The sequence below is a fragment of the Rhinichthys klamathensis genome, unplaced genomic scaffold (genome assembly GCF_029890125.1).
Source record: "Rhinichthys klamathensis goyatoka isolate OS25496 unplaced genomic scaffold, OSU_Roscu_1.1 h1tg000304l_1, whole genome shotgun sequence".
In the NCBI taxonomy this organism is placed as follows: domain Eukaryota; kingdom Metazoa; phylum Chordata; class Actinopteri; order Cypriniformes; family Leuciscidae; genus Rhinichthys; species Rhinichthys klamathensis.
Genome location: NW_026606823.1, coordinates 76,731 through 92,351, shown reverse-complemented (window position 1 = coordinate 92,351; position 15,621 = coordinate 76,731). Strand labels below are relative to the sequence as shown.

At 36.0% G+C, this 15,621-nt stretch overlaps 1 protein-coding gene across 3 annotated transcripts in view; it reads left to right on the top strand.

The window, feature by feature from the left end:
• dock1 (dedicator of cytokinesis 1) overlaps positions 1–15,621 on the top strand; it is a 283,215-nt gene that overhangs the window by 198,552 nt on the left and 69,042 nt on the right. For all 3 annotated transcript variants that reach the window (XM_056270649.1, XM_056270648.1, XM_056270650.1), the window contains 4 exons: positions 6,671–6,768; positions 14,345–14,434; positions 15,297–15,397; positions 15,491–15,619. In XM_056270649.1, coding sequence (XP_056126624.1) covers positions 6,671–6,768; positions 14,345–14,434; positions 15,297–15,397; positions 15,491–15,619 — 418 coding nt within the window. The remainder of the gene's footprint in view (positions 1–6,670; positions 6,769–14,344; positions 14,435–15,296; positions 15,398–15,490; positions 15,620–15,621) is intronic.

Below are 15,621 nucleotides of genomic sequence, written 5' to 3'. Positions count from 1 at the left end.
GCAAGAGCTCACCAAAATTGAACAGTTGAAGACTGGAAAAATGTTGCCTGGTCTGATGAGTCTCGATTTCTGTTGAGACATTCAGATGTTAGAGTCAGAATTTGGCGTAAACAGAATGAGAACATGGAACCATCATGCCTTGTTACCACTGTGCAGGCTGGTGGTGGTGGTGTAATGGTGTGGGGCATGTTTTCCTGGCACACTTTAGGCCCCTTAGTGCCAATTGGGCATCGTTTAAATGCCACGGCCTACCTGAGCATTGTTTCTGACCATGTCCATCCCTTTATGGCCACCATGTACCCATCCTCTGATGGCTACTTCCACCATGTCACAAAGCTCTAATCATTTCAAATTGGTTTCTTGAACATGACAATGAGTTCACTGTACTAAAATGGCCTCCACAGTCACCAGATCTCAACCCAATAGAGCATCTTTGGGATGTGGTGGAACGGGAGATTCGCATCATGGATGTGCAGCCGACAAATCTGCGGCAACTGTGTGATGCCATCATGTCAATATGGACCAAACTCCCTGAGGAATGCTTCCAGCACCTTGTTGAATCTATGCCACGAAGAATTGAGGCAGTTCTGAAGGCAAAAGGGGGTCCATCCCGTTACTAGCATGGGGTACCTAATAAAGTGGCCGGTGAGTGTATACCTCAGTTATAATAACTCAGATGTTAACTGAAATATTCAAGTACATTTTTATAAAGATTACAAAAACAATATTTCCATTTAGAATCACACGGAATGATCAGAAATGTCTAACAAGTAAAGAGGGCGAGTTTTGATTTCAAGTTGACATCTGTATGTTTTCTGATTTGAAGATGAGCTGTGAGGAATTGCAGATGCGGTGAGATTATTACAGTCGGATCACATACAGGATGCAGTGAAGTCCACTGCAGTCCTGACGCAATCGCTCCTTCACTCCCTCCTCTCCTCTTTAAGCATGTGTTTGTTGCTCTATGAATCTTACAGAAACTGCGTACCCATCAGCCTTTGGTCATGGTGTAGCGGCAGGCATGAATATGTACAGTGGACAGGTTCATGACTGGAGAGCACTGCGGATGTAAATCTGATGAGCAAGTTTAAAATACTGCAGGAACTTAAAATCAGAGATCGATGTCGCCGGGGGAGCATATAGTCGTCCAAGTGTAGGCCAATGAAAATAAATGCTACAGTATAAAAGAAAGAAATGAGTCCAGTGTTTCTTTCATCGATTAATCTGCAGTGCCATAGTAAACAGTTATATTGCATCCGAGTTGTGAGCTTGCAGTCTAAATTGATAGTGATAAACCAGGTTAACACAACAAAATGCAAAGACAATAAATCGATTTTTGAATGTAGTTGTCTTCTAGTTGCAAATTATTCATTTGAGCAGTTTGTCAGTGAGTCTTTCAGAAAAACTCACAGGTATTGAATCAGTCTGATGAATATCTGAGCGGTGATGAATGATGTGTATTTTTGAGCGTCCCTGATTCAACGTTTGCATGAGTTTGGGGCGGGGCTACATGTTTATCCAACCAATGGCAGACAGAGGAAGTGTTTGGGGAACCTGAAAACACTTAATGCAGATTCATTAAGTGATGCTAGTGGTGCAGACACATTTTGACTTTAAAATGTCACAATAATAGTATAATTTTTTATAGAAATCTTTTGTAACAACATTATAAATGTCTTACTGTCACTTTTGATCAATTGAAAGCATCCTTGCTAAATAAAAATATTAATTTATTTAAAATCGTACTGGCCCCATTTTGGAACAATTTATGGAAGGGGTTTCATAGAAAGTTTAAGTTGCATGATTCATTTTTTGAGCACGTTTGAATGAATGATAGTGCCTCAGTCTGCTCTGATAGACATGTTGTAAAGCACTCTTGATTCAGATACATGCGTCTGCTGAGTGATTCAGGGTCAAGCGCTGCCTGAATGCAGAGCAGCCAAGCGGTAGTGTTGCCACCATTAAGATTGAGATGCGTGAAGTCACATCAGAGAGCATGCTGGCCCTGCGACGGCAAAGATGAAGACTAAATATACGTGCGAGGGTGAGATGGAGTGAAGTCGGCATCAGAAATAGCCTCGGTTAGTGCATGTGCTTCAGACCAGAGCAGGTATGAGGAGGAGACGGACCACTGGGTGAAAAATGAGCGAGAGAACGTGCAGTGTTTATGGTGAAAGAATGTCCTGACTTTTAGAATAAATGCTTGAGTAAATGCTGAATTCAAGATGTGAACTCTTTATGGTGTGTTTAAGCTGGTAATGCACATTCTAGGGTGGACAGTAGGGGTGTAACGATACACAAAATTGACGGTTCGGTTTTCCCACGGTTTTGACGTCTCGGTTCGGTTCGGTTTAGAAAGCTAAAATTGCTTCTTTTTTTTTTTTTTGGTTAAACAGTGGTTTAACGAAAAAATGGTCTTTCTTTAAATTAATTCAATTACAATTAAACGTTTCACAAGGATTAAAAAAAAATCTGCTAAATCTGTAAACTATATAGGGAGCCGCACATTACTATAACATTAAAGGTTGTAGCCTAGACTTTTAACCTAAATTCAGATGCTATTTATTTTTTAGATATAATAAACAACACACAACACATTGTATGAAAACATGTAAACTGAACATAAGGCAGTTTTTGCATTAACTTGTGTTTTTACTCTAATTTGTTATTGAAATATAATACTTTACACAGTTTTCATTTTCATGAAAGATATTTTAAACATACATTAAATAATCAAGATATCATTAACAGGTTAAGTAAAATATAATATATAGGCTAACATGCTGCATTTATTTAGTGCAAGAGTTCATTTATAGGAACCAAAGTTGTGGACACTGAATCACTTGCCTGCTGAGGTACATATAATGCTAGTGACAAGCTATGCTGTTTTATTGACGTCTTTCCGCTGCTGAAACACTGATTGAGCGATTACACGAGTTATGATGCCTTTCAGTAAGTATACTGCATCTTTCAACAAACCTTCAGGTGTCCATTCTGTAACTGAGGAAGAGATGATCGCGTTTACCCGCGCGCCGCGCTGCCGTTTGAAATGAGGAGCTAAGTAGGCATACAGCGATCTGTCACGCCACATCTAAGAGCGCCAAAACGCCATTTATTGTTTGAATTTCGTGATCAAATAGACAGAATTTGAAAGATTACACCTTGCTTATTATCGAAAGTAACAAAACACGGAGCTTGTTATTTGGTGTTAATGGTGGTTATTAGGCTAGTTCGGTACGCAATGAGAGTATCGCGATTCGAATCGTGTGTTCTGTATCGCGGTTTTTCGGTTCGGTTCGAATATCGTTACACCCCTAGTGGACAGACAAGTTCAAGTTCGTTTATTTCTAGAGCACATTTACTACCGGCTTTGGCCGACCAAAGTGCTGTACAACAATCACAATACAATACACATTGCACCAACAACCTTCCTATCGTCAGTCAAAATATGGTGCAAAAAAAAAAAAAAAAAAAAAAAAAAAGGTAAATTTAAAAACAAAAAAAAAACAACAACAAAAAAACAAGTAGATTACATATTAAAAGCTAATCCAAACAAATGAGTTTTTAGCGCTGTTTTAAACTGGAAATGGAAGCCCTCTTTTTCAAGCGGGTTCTAGGAATAAGAAGGAGGGATTTGTTTCCTGATCTCAATTCTCGATTTGGAGTATATGGGTGAAGTAAATCCGATAAATAAGTTGGTGCAAGATTGTTTAAGGATTTGTAGACTAGTAGTAACATTTTATAGTCAATTCTATATATTGAACAGGTAGCCAGTGAAGGGAACAGACGTTCCTGCTTTTCTGTTTTCAGTGTCCTGTCCTCGACTGGAGCTGTCCCTATTTAACAACACATTCACAATAAAAGCTAGTCGAAATGAGATCCTATTATAGTTCTTAATATTTTTAACAATTTAAAAAAAGATTTATTTTAATTTAAGTTTAAGTAATTCTGTTGTGTTTTTGTCTATTTTAATATGACCGTTTATTCTTTTTCTAAGACAGACACACGCGCACACACACACACACACACACACAAAATCCCAAATATGCCTAATTATGGAGATGAAAGATCCTTTTCTAAAAGCACAAACATAAAATTACATTTGAGATTTTTTTTATGAAAATATTAAATTAGAAATATATTTGTTAAACAGTTTAATTATTCATATGTTCTCAGATTTATTTTGTAACCTGTTTTGTGAAATCATAATTTTATATAATGTAATACATAATTTAGCTTTTTGCAATTGTTTCTATTTACTATTTTTAATAGTGTGATTTTTGGTGAATTGTATTAAAACCAGTTAAAGGTAGTTTGACCCACGTGCATAATAGAATGAATAATAACAAAATGGAACCAACAACAATAAAAAAAATGGAAAGCATACGAAAATATTGTGTCCTTTTTTTAATTTTATATATTATAATTACATAGATATTTTAACCACTGATCCAGGAAATGCTTCCCATTCTTTCTCTTTTTCTGCCAATGTTAAGTAGTGAGAAATAAGTGCACTAAACTTCGCAACAGTTGCTGATCTTTGATGTAAATCAGCTTGTGCTTCTGAGACACTTTGAGACACTTAAAAGCGAAGCTAGCAAACACTTGACTGGCGTCAGAATGCCAAGATGTTTTCTGCTCTAATTTCAAAGCTCCCCTGCTACACGAAGACACAAGCAGCAAGAACCATTGATACGCCTCACGCTATGCACTGTGCATGTGCAATCTGAAAGCTTTATAGGCCATCTTTATCCCCGCCGGACAACAAAATAATTCCTCTCACATAGCGCTATGAGGCAGTCCGTGCTTGCGAATTGATTACAGAGGTGCTAATGACTTGCGTGACTATTAGCGTGTGGTTTTACGCGACCCCTGAGCCACGGGGCAAGTTTAGACGGAGCTTTAATGAAGACCTTTGTCAAAAATCTCAGTTCGGCAGGTAGCAGATGAGGTAATGAGGTCGCTAAGGATTCGTCAGATGGAAGACATTAGCATATAAACACAGGTTGTGATTGTTGTTGGCCACAGAAGCTCTTTTCCCCCTGTGAGGCCTTGTCCATCAATGCCGACTTTGTTTTCTTTTTATAACACATTAAAAGTAAAATAGCTAGGCTCTTAATATCACATCGAGCCACAGAATCCCGCTGTTCTGCTACACCAACAATTTCTGGTTTCTGCCTCATCGCAGGTAGAAATCAATAGGAAATGCTGGAGCGCTGGTGAACGTGCGTTTTATGGTGTCTGTTTGACTTCATTTTTTTGTGCATCCTGGTTTGTGAAGTAAACTTCCTTTGAAGAGCATTCTGAACATTGAAACCTTTCTCGACCAATAAGAGCGAGGGATGAGTCTTTTTTAAATAATGGCAGCACCGCTCACTTTTCCAATGGCCTGACAGCTCTTTCTGTCTCTGATTCTTATTAAACCCACAGGCTGGGGTTGTAAATGTTGGGATCTTTAACTCTCTGAAACGTCTCTCCCACACAGCCACACTTCCTGCTGATATGATATGATGATATGAAATCTCAGTCTCTGCTGTTCTTCTGCTCACATCCTCTTCTTTATTTTATTATGCAGCACACTGGACTTTATTCTGATTGGGCAATTGTGGCATTCTGTGGCAGAATATATTTGTTTAATTAATGCTTAATTGATCATTATCCTATGAAACTGCTTGTGTCAGGATCCTGATTACCTGTTAGGATTTATGATGTTATAACGACCGGTTGACTGTACATTGAAAAGACTTGATATTAAATATTAATTGGCCAAGACAATGTAAAATGTAGGCTTCCTGTTTGATTGTTTTTTAAATGACATTTTATAGATTTAAATAATGGTTGAGTAATTGTATTTAGTTTTTGTTATAACATAATAAAATTAAAATATATTACTTTCATTATCATTCAACATTTAATAATATTTAATGAAGAAGTTCTATATAAATGATTCAATTATTTGTAGTTGTATTTATAAATTATATAATAATAATAGTAATAAGAAACATATCATTTAAATGGTTTTGTGTCAATCTCTCTCTATGACAGCCCTTCAAAACACAATCCCTTGTCTCGTCACATTACGTCATTTCAGGTCACAGCACTTGTTTTCAAATGCTTGCTGGAATGCCTCATTTCAGGTTAAAAAGTCAGTCATTCCTGTTGCCATGACGATCACCATGGGAGCTGCTCAAACGGTGTTGAGAGTTCCCAAGGGAACCATATGAACTGTGCAACTCTCCATATCTCATACAGGTGCCAAGCGGCACAATCCACATGAGTCTATCCCAGTGCGTCATCGCTTTAACAGCTTATTCCTGTGTGATTCAACCAATAAAGGAAGTAAAATTAAGAATCATTTAAAGAGCATTTGCGACCTCATGAATCATTACGGGTCATTCCCTCTGGCTATGAACTCTGATTGATAAACTGCTTTATAGGTTCATATTTGCCAGATTTCCATTTTCTCCTATCATTTTGCAACAACAAACTTTAACCGCGGTAGAATCAATTTTACCTAAAGCCTGTCATGGCTTATGGCTTCATCAGCCAGGCTGAGAGCTCATGAGATTCATATGTCTGTTTGGGCTAATGAACTATGTACTAATGAATGTTTAATGTCCAGGTTAGAGAGGTGAGTGTGCTAATGCTGTTTTTCTTCGGTCTCCTGTAGTTGATCTCCTGGGGCTTCTGAAGTGGAGGTCCAACACTAGTTTACTACAGCAAAACCTGCGTCACCTGATGAAAGTGGAAGGAGGGGAGGTGGTAAAGGTGTGTATAAAGCCTCTGACGGAAAGAAGAACAAACTCACACAGCTTTCATTCAGACTGCCGTCTGGATTCATGCAGAAATGTGTGCTGCTGACGTAAAATCCCACTAGTGTAAACGTTTGAAGTTGGTGTGGAGACTTGTGCTTTGATTTATGATATGAAATTAAGAATGAAAACTCTGCTGTACTTCAAAAGCTTTTTGCTTATTAGTTTTTAGTTAGTTTTTTTTTTTTTTAAGGAAACCAGCAAAAAATGCTGAGATATTTATAGAAATTGCATTTCCAAAAGTGTTTTCAGTATGGTGTGCTCTCGGATCTGTGAAATTATCGAAATGCTGTATATGGATAGCACATGTTTATATTGCAAGGTCCTCACTATTTGCACTCAACAACAAACATATTGTGCGACCAGTTGTAGTCTGATTTGAACAAATTACTTTTATGGACCGGTTCCTTTCATGAATGGGCCAGAAAGCACTATGAAATAGTCTCAGTTATCACTTTGACTCACTCAAGTCACTCAAAAAAGTCACTCAAGTCACTAAAAAAAAAGTCACTCAAGTCACTAAAAAAAAAGTCACTCAAAAAAAAGTCACTCAAGTCACTGATTCACTCAAAAAAAGTCACTCAAAGAAATCACTCAAAGAAGTCACTCAAAGAAAGTCACTCAAAGAAAGTCACTCAAAAAAGTCACTAAAAAAAAGTCACTCAAAAAAAGTCACTCAAAAAAAGTCACTCAAGTCACTCAAAAAAAATCACTCAAGTCACTAAAAAAATCTCTCAAGTCACTAAAAAAATAATCACTCAAGTCACTCAAAAAAAAGTCATTCAAGTCACTAAAAAAAAAGTCACTCAAGTCACTAAAAAAAAGTCACTTAAAAAGTCACTCAAAAAAAGTCACTCAAGTCACTAAAAAAAGTCACTCAAGTCACTAAAAAAGTCACTCAAGTCACTAAAAAAAATCACTCAAAAAAAGTCACTCAAGTCACTAAAAAAGTCACTCAAGTCATTAAAAAAAGTCACTCAAGTCACTAAAAAAAATCACTCAAGTCACTCAAAAAAAGTCACTCAAGTCACTCAAAAAAAGTCACTCAAGTCACTAAAAAAGTCACTCAAAAAAAGTCACTCAAAAAAAGTCACTCAAGTCACTCAAAAAAAAGTCACTCAAAAAAGTCACTCAAAAAAAGTCACTCAAAGAAATCACTCAAAGAAGTCACTCAAAGAAAGTCACTCAAAGAAAGTCACTCAAAAAAGTCACTCAAAAAGTCACTCAAAAAAAGTCACTCAAAAAAAGTCACTCAAAAAAAGTCACTCAAAAAAGTCACTCAAAAAAAGTCACTCAAAAAAAGTCACTCAAGTCACTCAAAAAAAGTCACTCAAGTCACTAAAAAAATCTCTCAAGTCACTAAAAAAAATCACTCAAGTCACTCAAAAAAAGTCATTCAAGTCACTAAAAAAAAGTCACTCTAGTCACTAAAAAAGTCACTCAAGTCACTAAAAAAAGTCACTTAAAAAACATCACTCAAAAAAAGTCACTCAAAAAGTCACTCAAAAAAAGTCACTCAAGTCACTAAAAAAGTCACTCAAGTCACTAAAAAAATCTCTCAAGTCACTAAAAAAAAATCACTCAAGTCACTCAAAAAAAGTCATTCAAGTCACTAAAAAAAGTCACTCTAGTCACTAAAAAAAGTCACTCAAGTCACTAAAAAAGTCACTCAAAAAAAGTCACTCAAAAAAAGTCACTCAAAAAGTCACTCAAAAAAAGTCACTCAAGTCACTAAAAAAGTCACTCAAAAAAAGTCACTCAAGTCACTAAAAAGTCACTCAAGTCACTAAAAAAGTCACTCAAGTCACTAAAAAAAATCACTCAAAAAAAGTCACTCAAGTCACTAAAAAAGTCACTCAAGTCATTAAAAAAAGTCACTCAAGTCACTAAAAAAAATCACTCAAGTCACTCAAAAAAAGTCACTCAAGTCACTCAAAAAAAGTCACTCAAGTCACTAAAAAAGTCACTCAAAAAAAGTCACTCAAAAAAAGTCACTCAAGTCACTCAAAAAAAAGTCACTCAAAAAAGTCACTCAAAAAAAGTCACTCAAAGAAATCACTCAAAGAAGTCACTCAAAGAAAGTCACTCAAAAAAGTCACTCAAAAAAAGTCACTCAAAAAAAGTCACTCAAAAAAAGTCACTCAAAAAAAGTCACTCAAGTCACTCAAAAAAAAGTCACTCAAAAAAGTCACTCAAAAAAAGTCACTCAAAGAAATCACTCAAAGAAGTCACTCAAAGAAATCACTCAAAAAAGTCACTCAAAGTCACTCAAAAAAAGTCACTCAAAAAAAGTCACTCAAAAAAAGTCACTCAAAAAAAGTCACTCAAAAAAAGTCACTCAAAAAAAGTCACTCAAGTCACTCAAAAAAAGTCACTCAAGTCACTAAAAAAATCTCTCAAGTCACTAAAAAAAATCACTCGTCACTCAAAAAAAGTCATTCAAGTCACTAAAAAAAGTCACTCTAGTCACTAAAAAAGTCACTCAAGTCACTAAAAAAAGTCACTCAAGTCACTAAAAAAAAGTCACTCAAAAAAAGTCACTCAAAAAAAGTCACTCAAAAAGTCACTCAAAAAAAGTCACTCAAGTCACTAAAAAAGTCACTCAAAAAAAGTCACTCAAGTCACTAAAAAAAGTCACTCAAGTCACTAAAAAAGTCACTCAAGTCACTAAAAAAAATCACTCAAAAAAAGTCACTCAAGTCACTAAAAAAGTCACTCAAGTCATTAAAAAAAGTCACTCAAGTCACTAAAAAAGTCACTCAAAAAAAGTCACTCAAGTCACTAAAAAAAGTCACTCAAGTCACTAAAAAAGTCACTCAAGTCACTAAAAAAAATCACTCAAAAAAAGTCACTCAAGTCACTAAAAAAGTCACTCAAGTCATTAAAAAAAGTCACTCAAGTCACTAAAAAAAATCACTCAAGTCACTCAAAAAAAGTCACTCAAGTCACTCAAAAAAAGTCACTCAAGTCACTAAAAAAGTCACTCAAAAAAAGTCACTCAAAAAAAGTCACTCAAGTCACTCAAAAAAAAGTCACTCAAAAAAGTCACTCAAAAAAAGTCACTCAAAGAAATCACTCAAAGAAGTCACTCAAAGAAAGTCACTCAAAGAAAGTCACTCAAAGAAATCACTCAAAAAAGTCACTCAAAGTCACTCAAAAAAAGTCACTCAAAAAAAGTCACTCAAAAAAAGTCACTCAAAAAAAGTCACTCAAAAAAAGTCACTCAAGTCACTCAAAAAAAGTCACTCAAGTCACTAAAAAAATCTCTCAAGTCACTAAAAAAAATCACTCAAGTCACTCAAAAAAAGTCATTCAAGTCACTAAAAAAGTCACTCAAGTCACTAAAAAAAAGTCACTTAAAAAACATCACTCAAAAAAAGTCACTCAAAAAGTCACTCAAAAAAAGTCACTCAAGTCACTAAAAAAGTCACTCAAGTCACTAAAAAAATCTCTCAAGTCACTAAAAAAAAATCACTCAAGTCACTCAAAAAAAGTCATTCAAGTCACTAAAAAAAGTCACTCTAGTCACTAAAAAAAGTCACTCAAGTCACTAAAAAAAAGTCACTCAAAAAAGTCACTCAAAAAAAGTCACTCAAAAAGTCACTCAAAAAAAGTCACTCAAGTCACTAAAAAAGTCACTCAAGTCACTAAAAAAAGTCACTCAAGTCACTAAAAAAAGTCACTCAAGTCACTAAAAAAGTCACTCAAGTCACTAAAAAAAATCACTCAAGTCACTCAAAAAAAGTCACTCAAGTCACTAAAAAAAAGTCACTCAAAAAAAGTCACTCAAAAAAAGTCACTCAAAAAAAGACACTCAAAAAAAGTCACTCAAAAAAAGTCACTCAAAAAAAGTCACTCAAGTCACTAAAAAAAAGTCACTCAAGTCATTAAAAAAAAGTCACTCAAGTCACTAAAAAATCACTCAAGTCACTAAAAAATCACTCAAGTCACTCAAAAAAAGTCACTCAAGTCACTCAAAAAAAGTCACTCAAGTCACTAAAAAAGTCACTCAAGTCACTAAAAAAGTCACTCAAGTCACTAAAAAAAATCACTCAAGTCACTCAAAAAGTCACTCAAGTCATTAAAAAAAAAGTCACTCAAGTCACTAAAAAAAGTCACTCAAAAAAAGTCACTCAAGTCACTAAAGTCACTCAAGTCATTAAAAAAAGTCACTCAAGTCACTAAAAAAAATCACTCAAGTCACTCAAAAAAAGTCACTCAAGTCACTCAAAAAAAGTCACTCAAAAAAAGTCACTCAAGTCACTAAAAACAAATCACTCAAGTCACTAAAAAAAAAAGTCACTCAAGTCACTAAAAAAAGTCACTCAAGTCACTCAAAAAAGTCACTCACTCGATTCAATGCAGATTGCTTTATTGGCATGCCATACTTATGTACATATAGCCAAAGAATTGCTCAAAGCACAAAAAAATCAAACAAACAAAGCCATGCATTCATTTATATTTATTTATACGCATATCAATCTCACTCACTCAGTCACTCACTCAACCAATCGACCAACTGACCGACTGACCGACCACATTGTGAGATGTATATCAACTTATTTACTGACTGGTTGTTCATATAGTTAGAACTACACATTCTAAGTAGTGATTTTGTTGTATTAAATGGAACTTAAATACTATGAACTGTTCATTTAAAAACCCCTCTAAGATAAGGCCGAGCTCAGTTGATTTCCGTGAGCTTTTCCCTCATGGATCATGCGTTTGAATGCCAGTTTGCTCCCGAAGGCGTTGTCTCGTGATTTCTCTTGCCGCTGTGAAGGCAAACACACTCGAGCTGTCAGCGGCTTAGAGAGAGAAAGATGGAGGCAGAGACGTTCTGTGCTGTAAATGTCCCCTCAACCTCCCTGTAACATAGTTTGCAGCCTTTCTGCCATGTCATAAAAAAAAAAAATATATAAAACGTCCAGCCAGAACGATAGTGGCAGGTCTTTCAGTCCGTATATCACTGGTTTACTTTCTTAGGGTGTTCACAGTTGTAGTTCGGTTCTTTGGTCCTGACCAAAAAAAAACAAACAAAACATTTAATCCTGGTCCGCTTAGCGTTTACATTGGCATTTTAACACCAAACCTAAAGATACCGAACCTAAAGGCATAGGCATATGTTCACATCCTGATTGGCTGGCTTTTATTATGTATATTCACGCCAGAACTTACCGAAACATCCAGAACAATGCTGTGTTCTGGGTTAAATGCGCTCGTTGTATGTGTATAGCATACATTTGATGAGATTTTGATCAGCTGGGAACTCGTGAAGAGCTTATAAAATGTGTAAAGGAGTCAAAACAGTGGCAGGAATCCCTCCATCACACACACACAAACACAGATCTGCAGCGACGAGACGCGGTTCTGACGCCTCTACTGAACTGTGATCGGCAACATCACGACTATGATGAGAAAAAACAGCAATGCTTGAGCATTCGGTCCTTTTTAGGGTCACATCTGGTGACATCATGTCCCGGTTTTGGTTCGTTTACATGTCTTTGGTCCGGGTTGTGTTCATATTTCAGTCGAACCGCACCAGAGTTCGTTTGGAAGCCGACAGAGACTCATCTTTTCAGTGTCTCGGTCCACTTGTTTGGTGTCACCAGGGTTCAGACGGCAGCGTTCACACTTATTCATATGAACCGCACTAACAGAGCAATCGCACCAGAGTTCCTTTTAATCCAACCAAACATGCCAAGTGTGAACACACCCTTAATGCATGTTGCAAATGGGTTGCGAATGCGGTTTCATTTTAACTTGGTAACACTTTACAATAAAGTTCAGTTTATTTGTTTTTTTTTTTAATAATGTTTTCCCAAAGTCTCTTATCCTAGTATGTTCTGGCAGGTTTCATCCTTCAAATGGCAGACAATAAATAAACCAGGTGTAAAAGCTTTTCTTAAAACACCATTCCTGCAGATGTTTTCTCCAGTGCATTTATAGTGAAGTAAGTGATCCGTGCCATAGGGTAGATTTTGAAGAAAGCACTGTCAGGAGCACAAAGACGATTGCACTGCATTATTACGTCCTCTTCGCAGCTTTCATGCGGCATGTCCGCACTGTCCGCGGAAATTCAATTCCTAACTTGGCAGTTATAGGAAGGTGTTTTAGCACACGGCGTGAGGAAAGTACATAATCATGTTGAGTGGGACGTCTGCCGGAAACATTAAGGGAGGTCTTTCTCTCATTCTCTGTGGTGAGTGGTGAATTATTCACTTTGTTTCTGGCCAATAAATGGACTGATGTGTGTGTGTGTGTTGAGAAACACTCACAGGAGCACCTACAATTAGAGTGTGTGATCTCCATATTAGCAGATGTTTGAATTAACAGCATCAGGCCACCCAACGACAACTCTCATATATTTAACCACACATGAGACTTCAATAGCTTATTTAAAAATAAAATTAAAAAAAACAATAAAATAAAATAAATAGAATAGAAAAATAGAATAGGAAAGTAATGCAATTTATCTGTTGTTGGGCCTGGTCCCAAATATTTGTTTGTAGACACACACACACACACACACACACACACACACACACTTATATATGATCGCTAAATTCTTTTTGATTCTCATTACGAGTGTTAATTATCGAATTTGTTCACATTTCCATAACCAAAGCATACTTAATCTTCACAGAAAGAACCTCACGAGAGCGTGTTGATGTTATAATATCATCTCTGTTTCCTCTCCTTTTCATTAGAATAATTATCCTCCACCTTCCTCCATCACCTGCACTTTTTTTGATTGCTTTCTGAGTTATGTGTAGACCTCATGTGAGCGGTGGCATCTTTAACATGCCGAATCTCATCTCAGACTGAAGACAGATTTATGACCGTTATAGACTTTCGACGTCCTGTATCTGTTGCGGCTTGTTCTGTTCTGAATATATGCAGCACCTTCAGTGCCGTTAGTGTGAGCTTTTATTTATTCCCCTCAAGGGCACATTCTTCCTCTCCTTGTAGTGATCGTAACCAAAGGCCATGTAGCAGATGTGCCAAACACCGTGATAAAAACATACACTCACGCTCAGAAAATATCAGCATTGAAATGTTTTCACACTGAACTAGTTACTGCAGTGCTTGTGCGATTTATATTTACATTGTGCTTCTAAAAAGATCCCTGAGAACACTTTCTTGAAACCTTGACCTTGATTTATTATAACTGTTATAATTATGAGAACATGCCATTTTCTGAATGCTCTGACTTTGTGAAATACTATTGATATTACGTAGATAAAAGGATGAAGCAGAGAGAATGAACATGTTGTTTCAGGTTCTGAGATGTAGGCACACACAGGCCTGTACTGTATAGCTGGATCTGAGCTGCCGTGATGTCCTTGCTCGATTGTCATTGAGCATCAACTGAATGACAGCAGACATTAAAGTGGACAGCATGTGGTTTACATTGAGAGTCCATGAAGCTGACAGCATATCGGTTTTCACATTTCCTCGCTTTCTGTAAAGACACACACCGTACTGTGATGGCCAATTTGGTCTTGTAATCTGTGTGTTTGTGTGTTCAGTTTCTGCAGGACACTTTGGACGCCCTCTTCAACATTATGATGGAGAACTCGGACAGTGAAACGTTTGACACTCTTGTGTTTGATGCTCTGGTAAGATTGTCATAGTCTGTGCTTCAATCAATTATGCACAAATTAAAAATAAAATATGGACATTATTTCAGTCCTTAAATCTTACAACCTGGGTGACTTTCATTTTAAATAAACCTATTGTTTATAATCTGATATCTGAATATCTTATAATGATGATAAAATGCTGTTATTAGAAGAGATACTATTAGTATTATTAATAGGCGTGTTTCTTTCCTGTTGCCCTAACATGTGATATTTTATTTGTTTTAAATGGTAAGATTAATATAGGTACTGTCTACATATTTTAACAGCTCATTTTATATTATATTAATATTTTAATATGTTTTATAAATGACAAAAGAGTGTTATTAGCACTTATATTGAAAAAATTAATAAGATCTGATTCATTTTTATTTATTTATATTTAAGATAAGAATTTATTATTATTATTTTATTTATTATCTAAATAGTTATTATTATTATCTTATTTATAAATAAGAATTGTAAGAATAAGAATTATATTTTTGTTACATTTACATTGTTACATTTTGTCCCCAAGCCCCCCCCCCCCCCCCCCCCCCCCCCCAACTATTTAATGTTTTAGTTTTGAAATAACAGGATTAACTTAGGAAAACATATATTTGCATAATGTTAACACTCAGCCCGATTCTATAGTGTCATGCTAAATTATATTAATATTTTTATATATTGCAATACCATATTATCAGTACTTCTACTAAACATTAATTTGTTTAATATTTAACAATCATTAATTTAGAGCTAATTAATTTAGAGCTTTTAATATTTGATATTAATGTTTTAATATGCATGTTTTTTTTTGTTTTTGTTTTAAACAACCTCTCTTTTTTTCTGGGTCTGAAAGGTCTTCATTATTGGACTGATCGCAGACAGGAAGTTCCATCATTTCAATCCGGTTCTGGAGACCTACATCCGCAAGCACTTCAGTGCCACCCTTGCTTACACGTGAGCGGGAAATAAAGGAATGCTTCTGTCACTGTGTTAGTATGTGCTTTGTTTTTATTTATAACACTGTGTGTGTGTGTGGATATTTTTTAGAAAGCTGACAAAAGTCCTGAAGAACTATGTGGATAATGCGGAGAAGCTCGCGGAGCAGCTGCTGAAAGCTCTGAAAGCTTTGGATTACATCTTCAAATTCATCGTGAGGTCCCGGGTTCTCTTCAACCAGT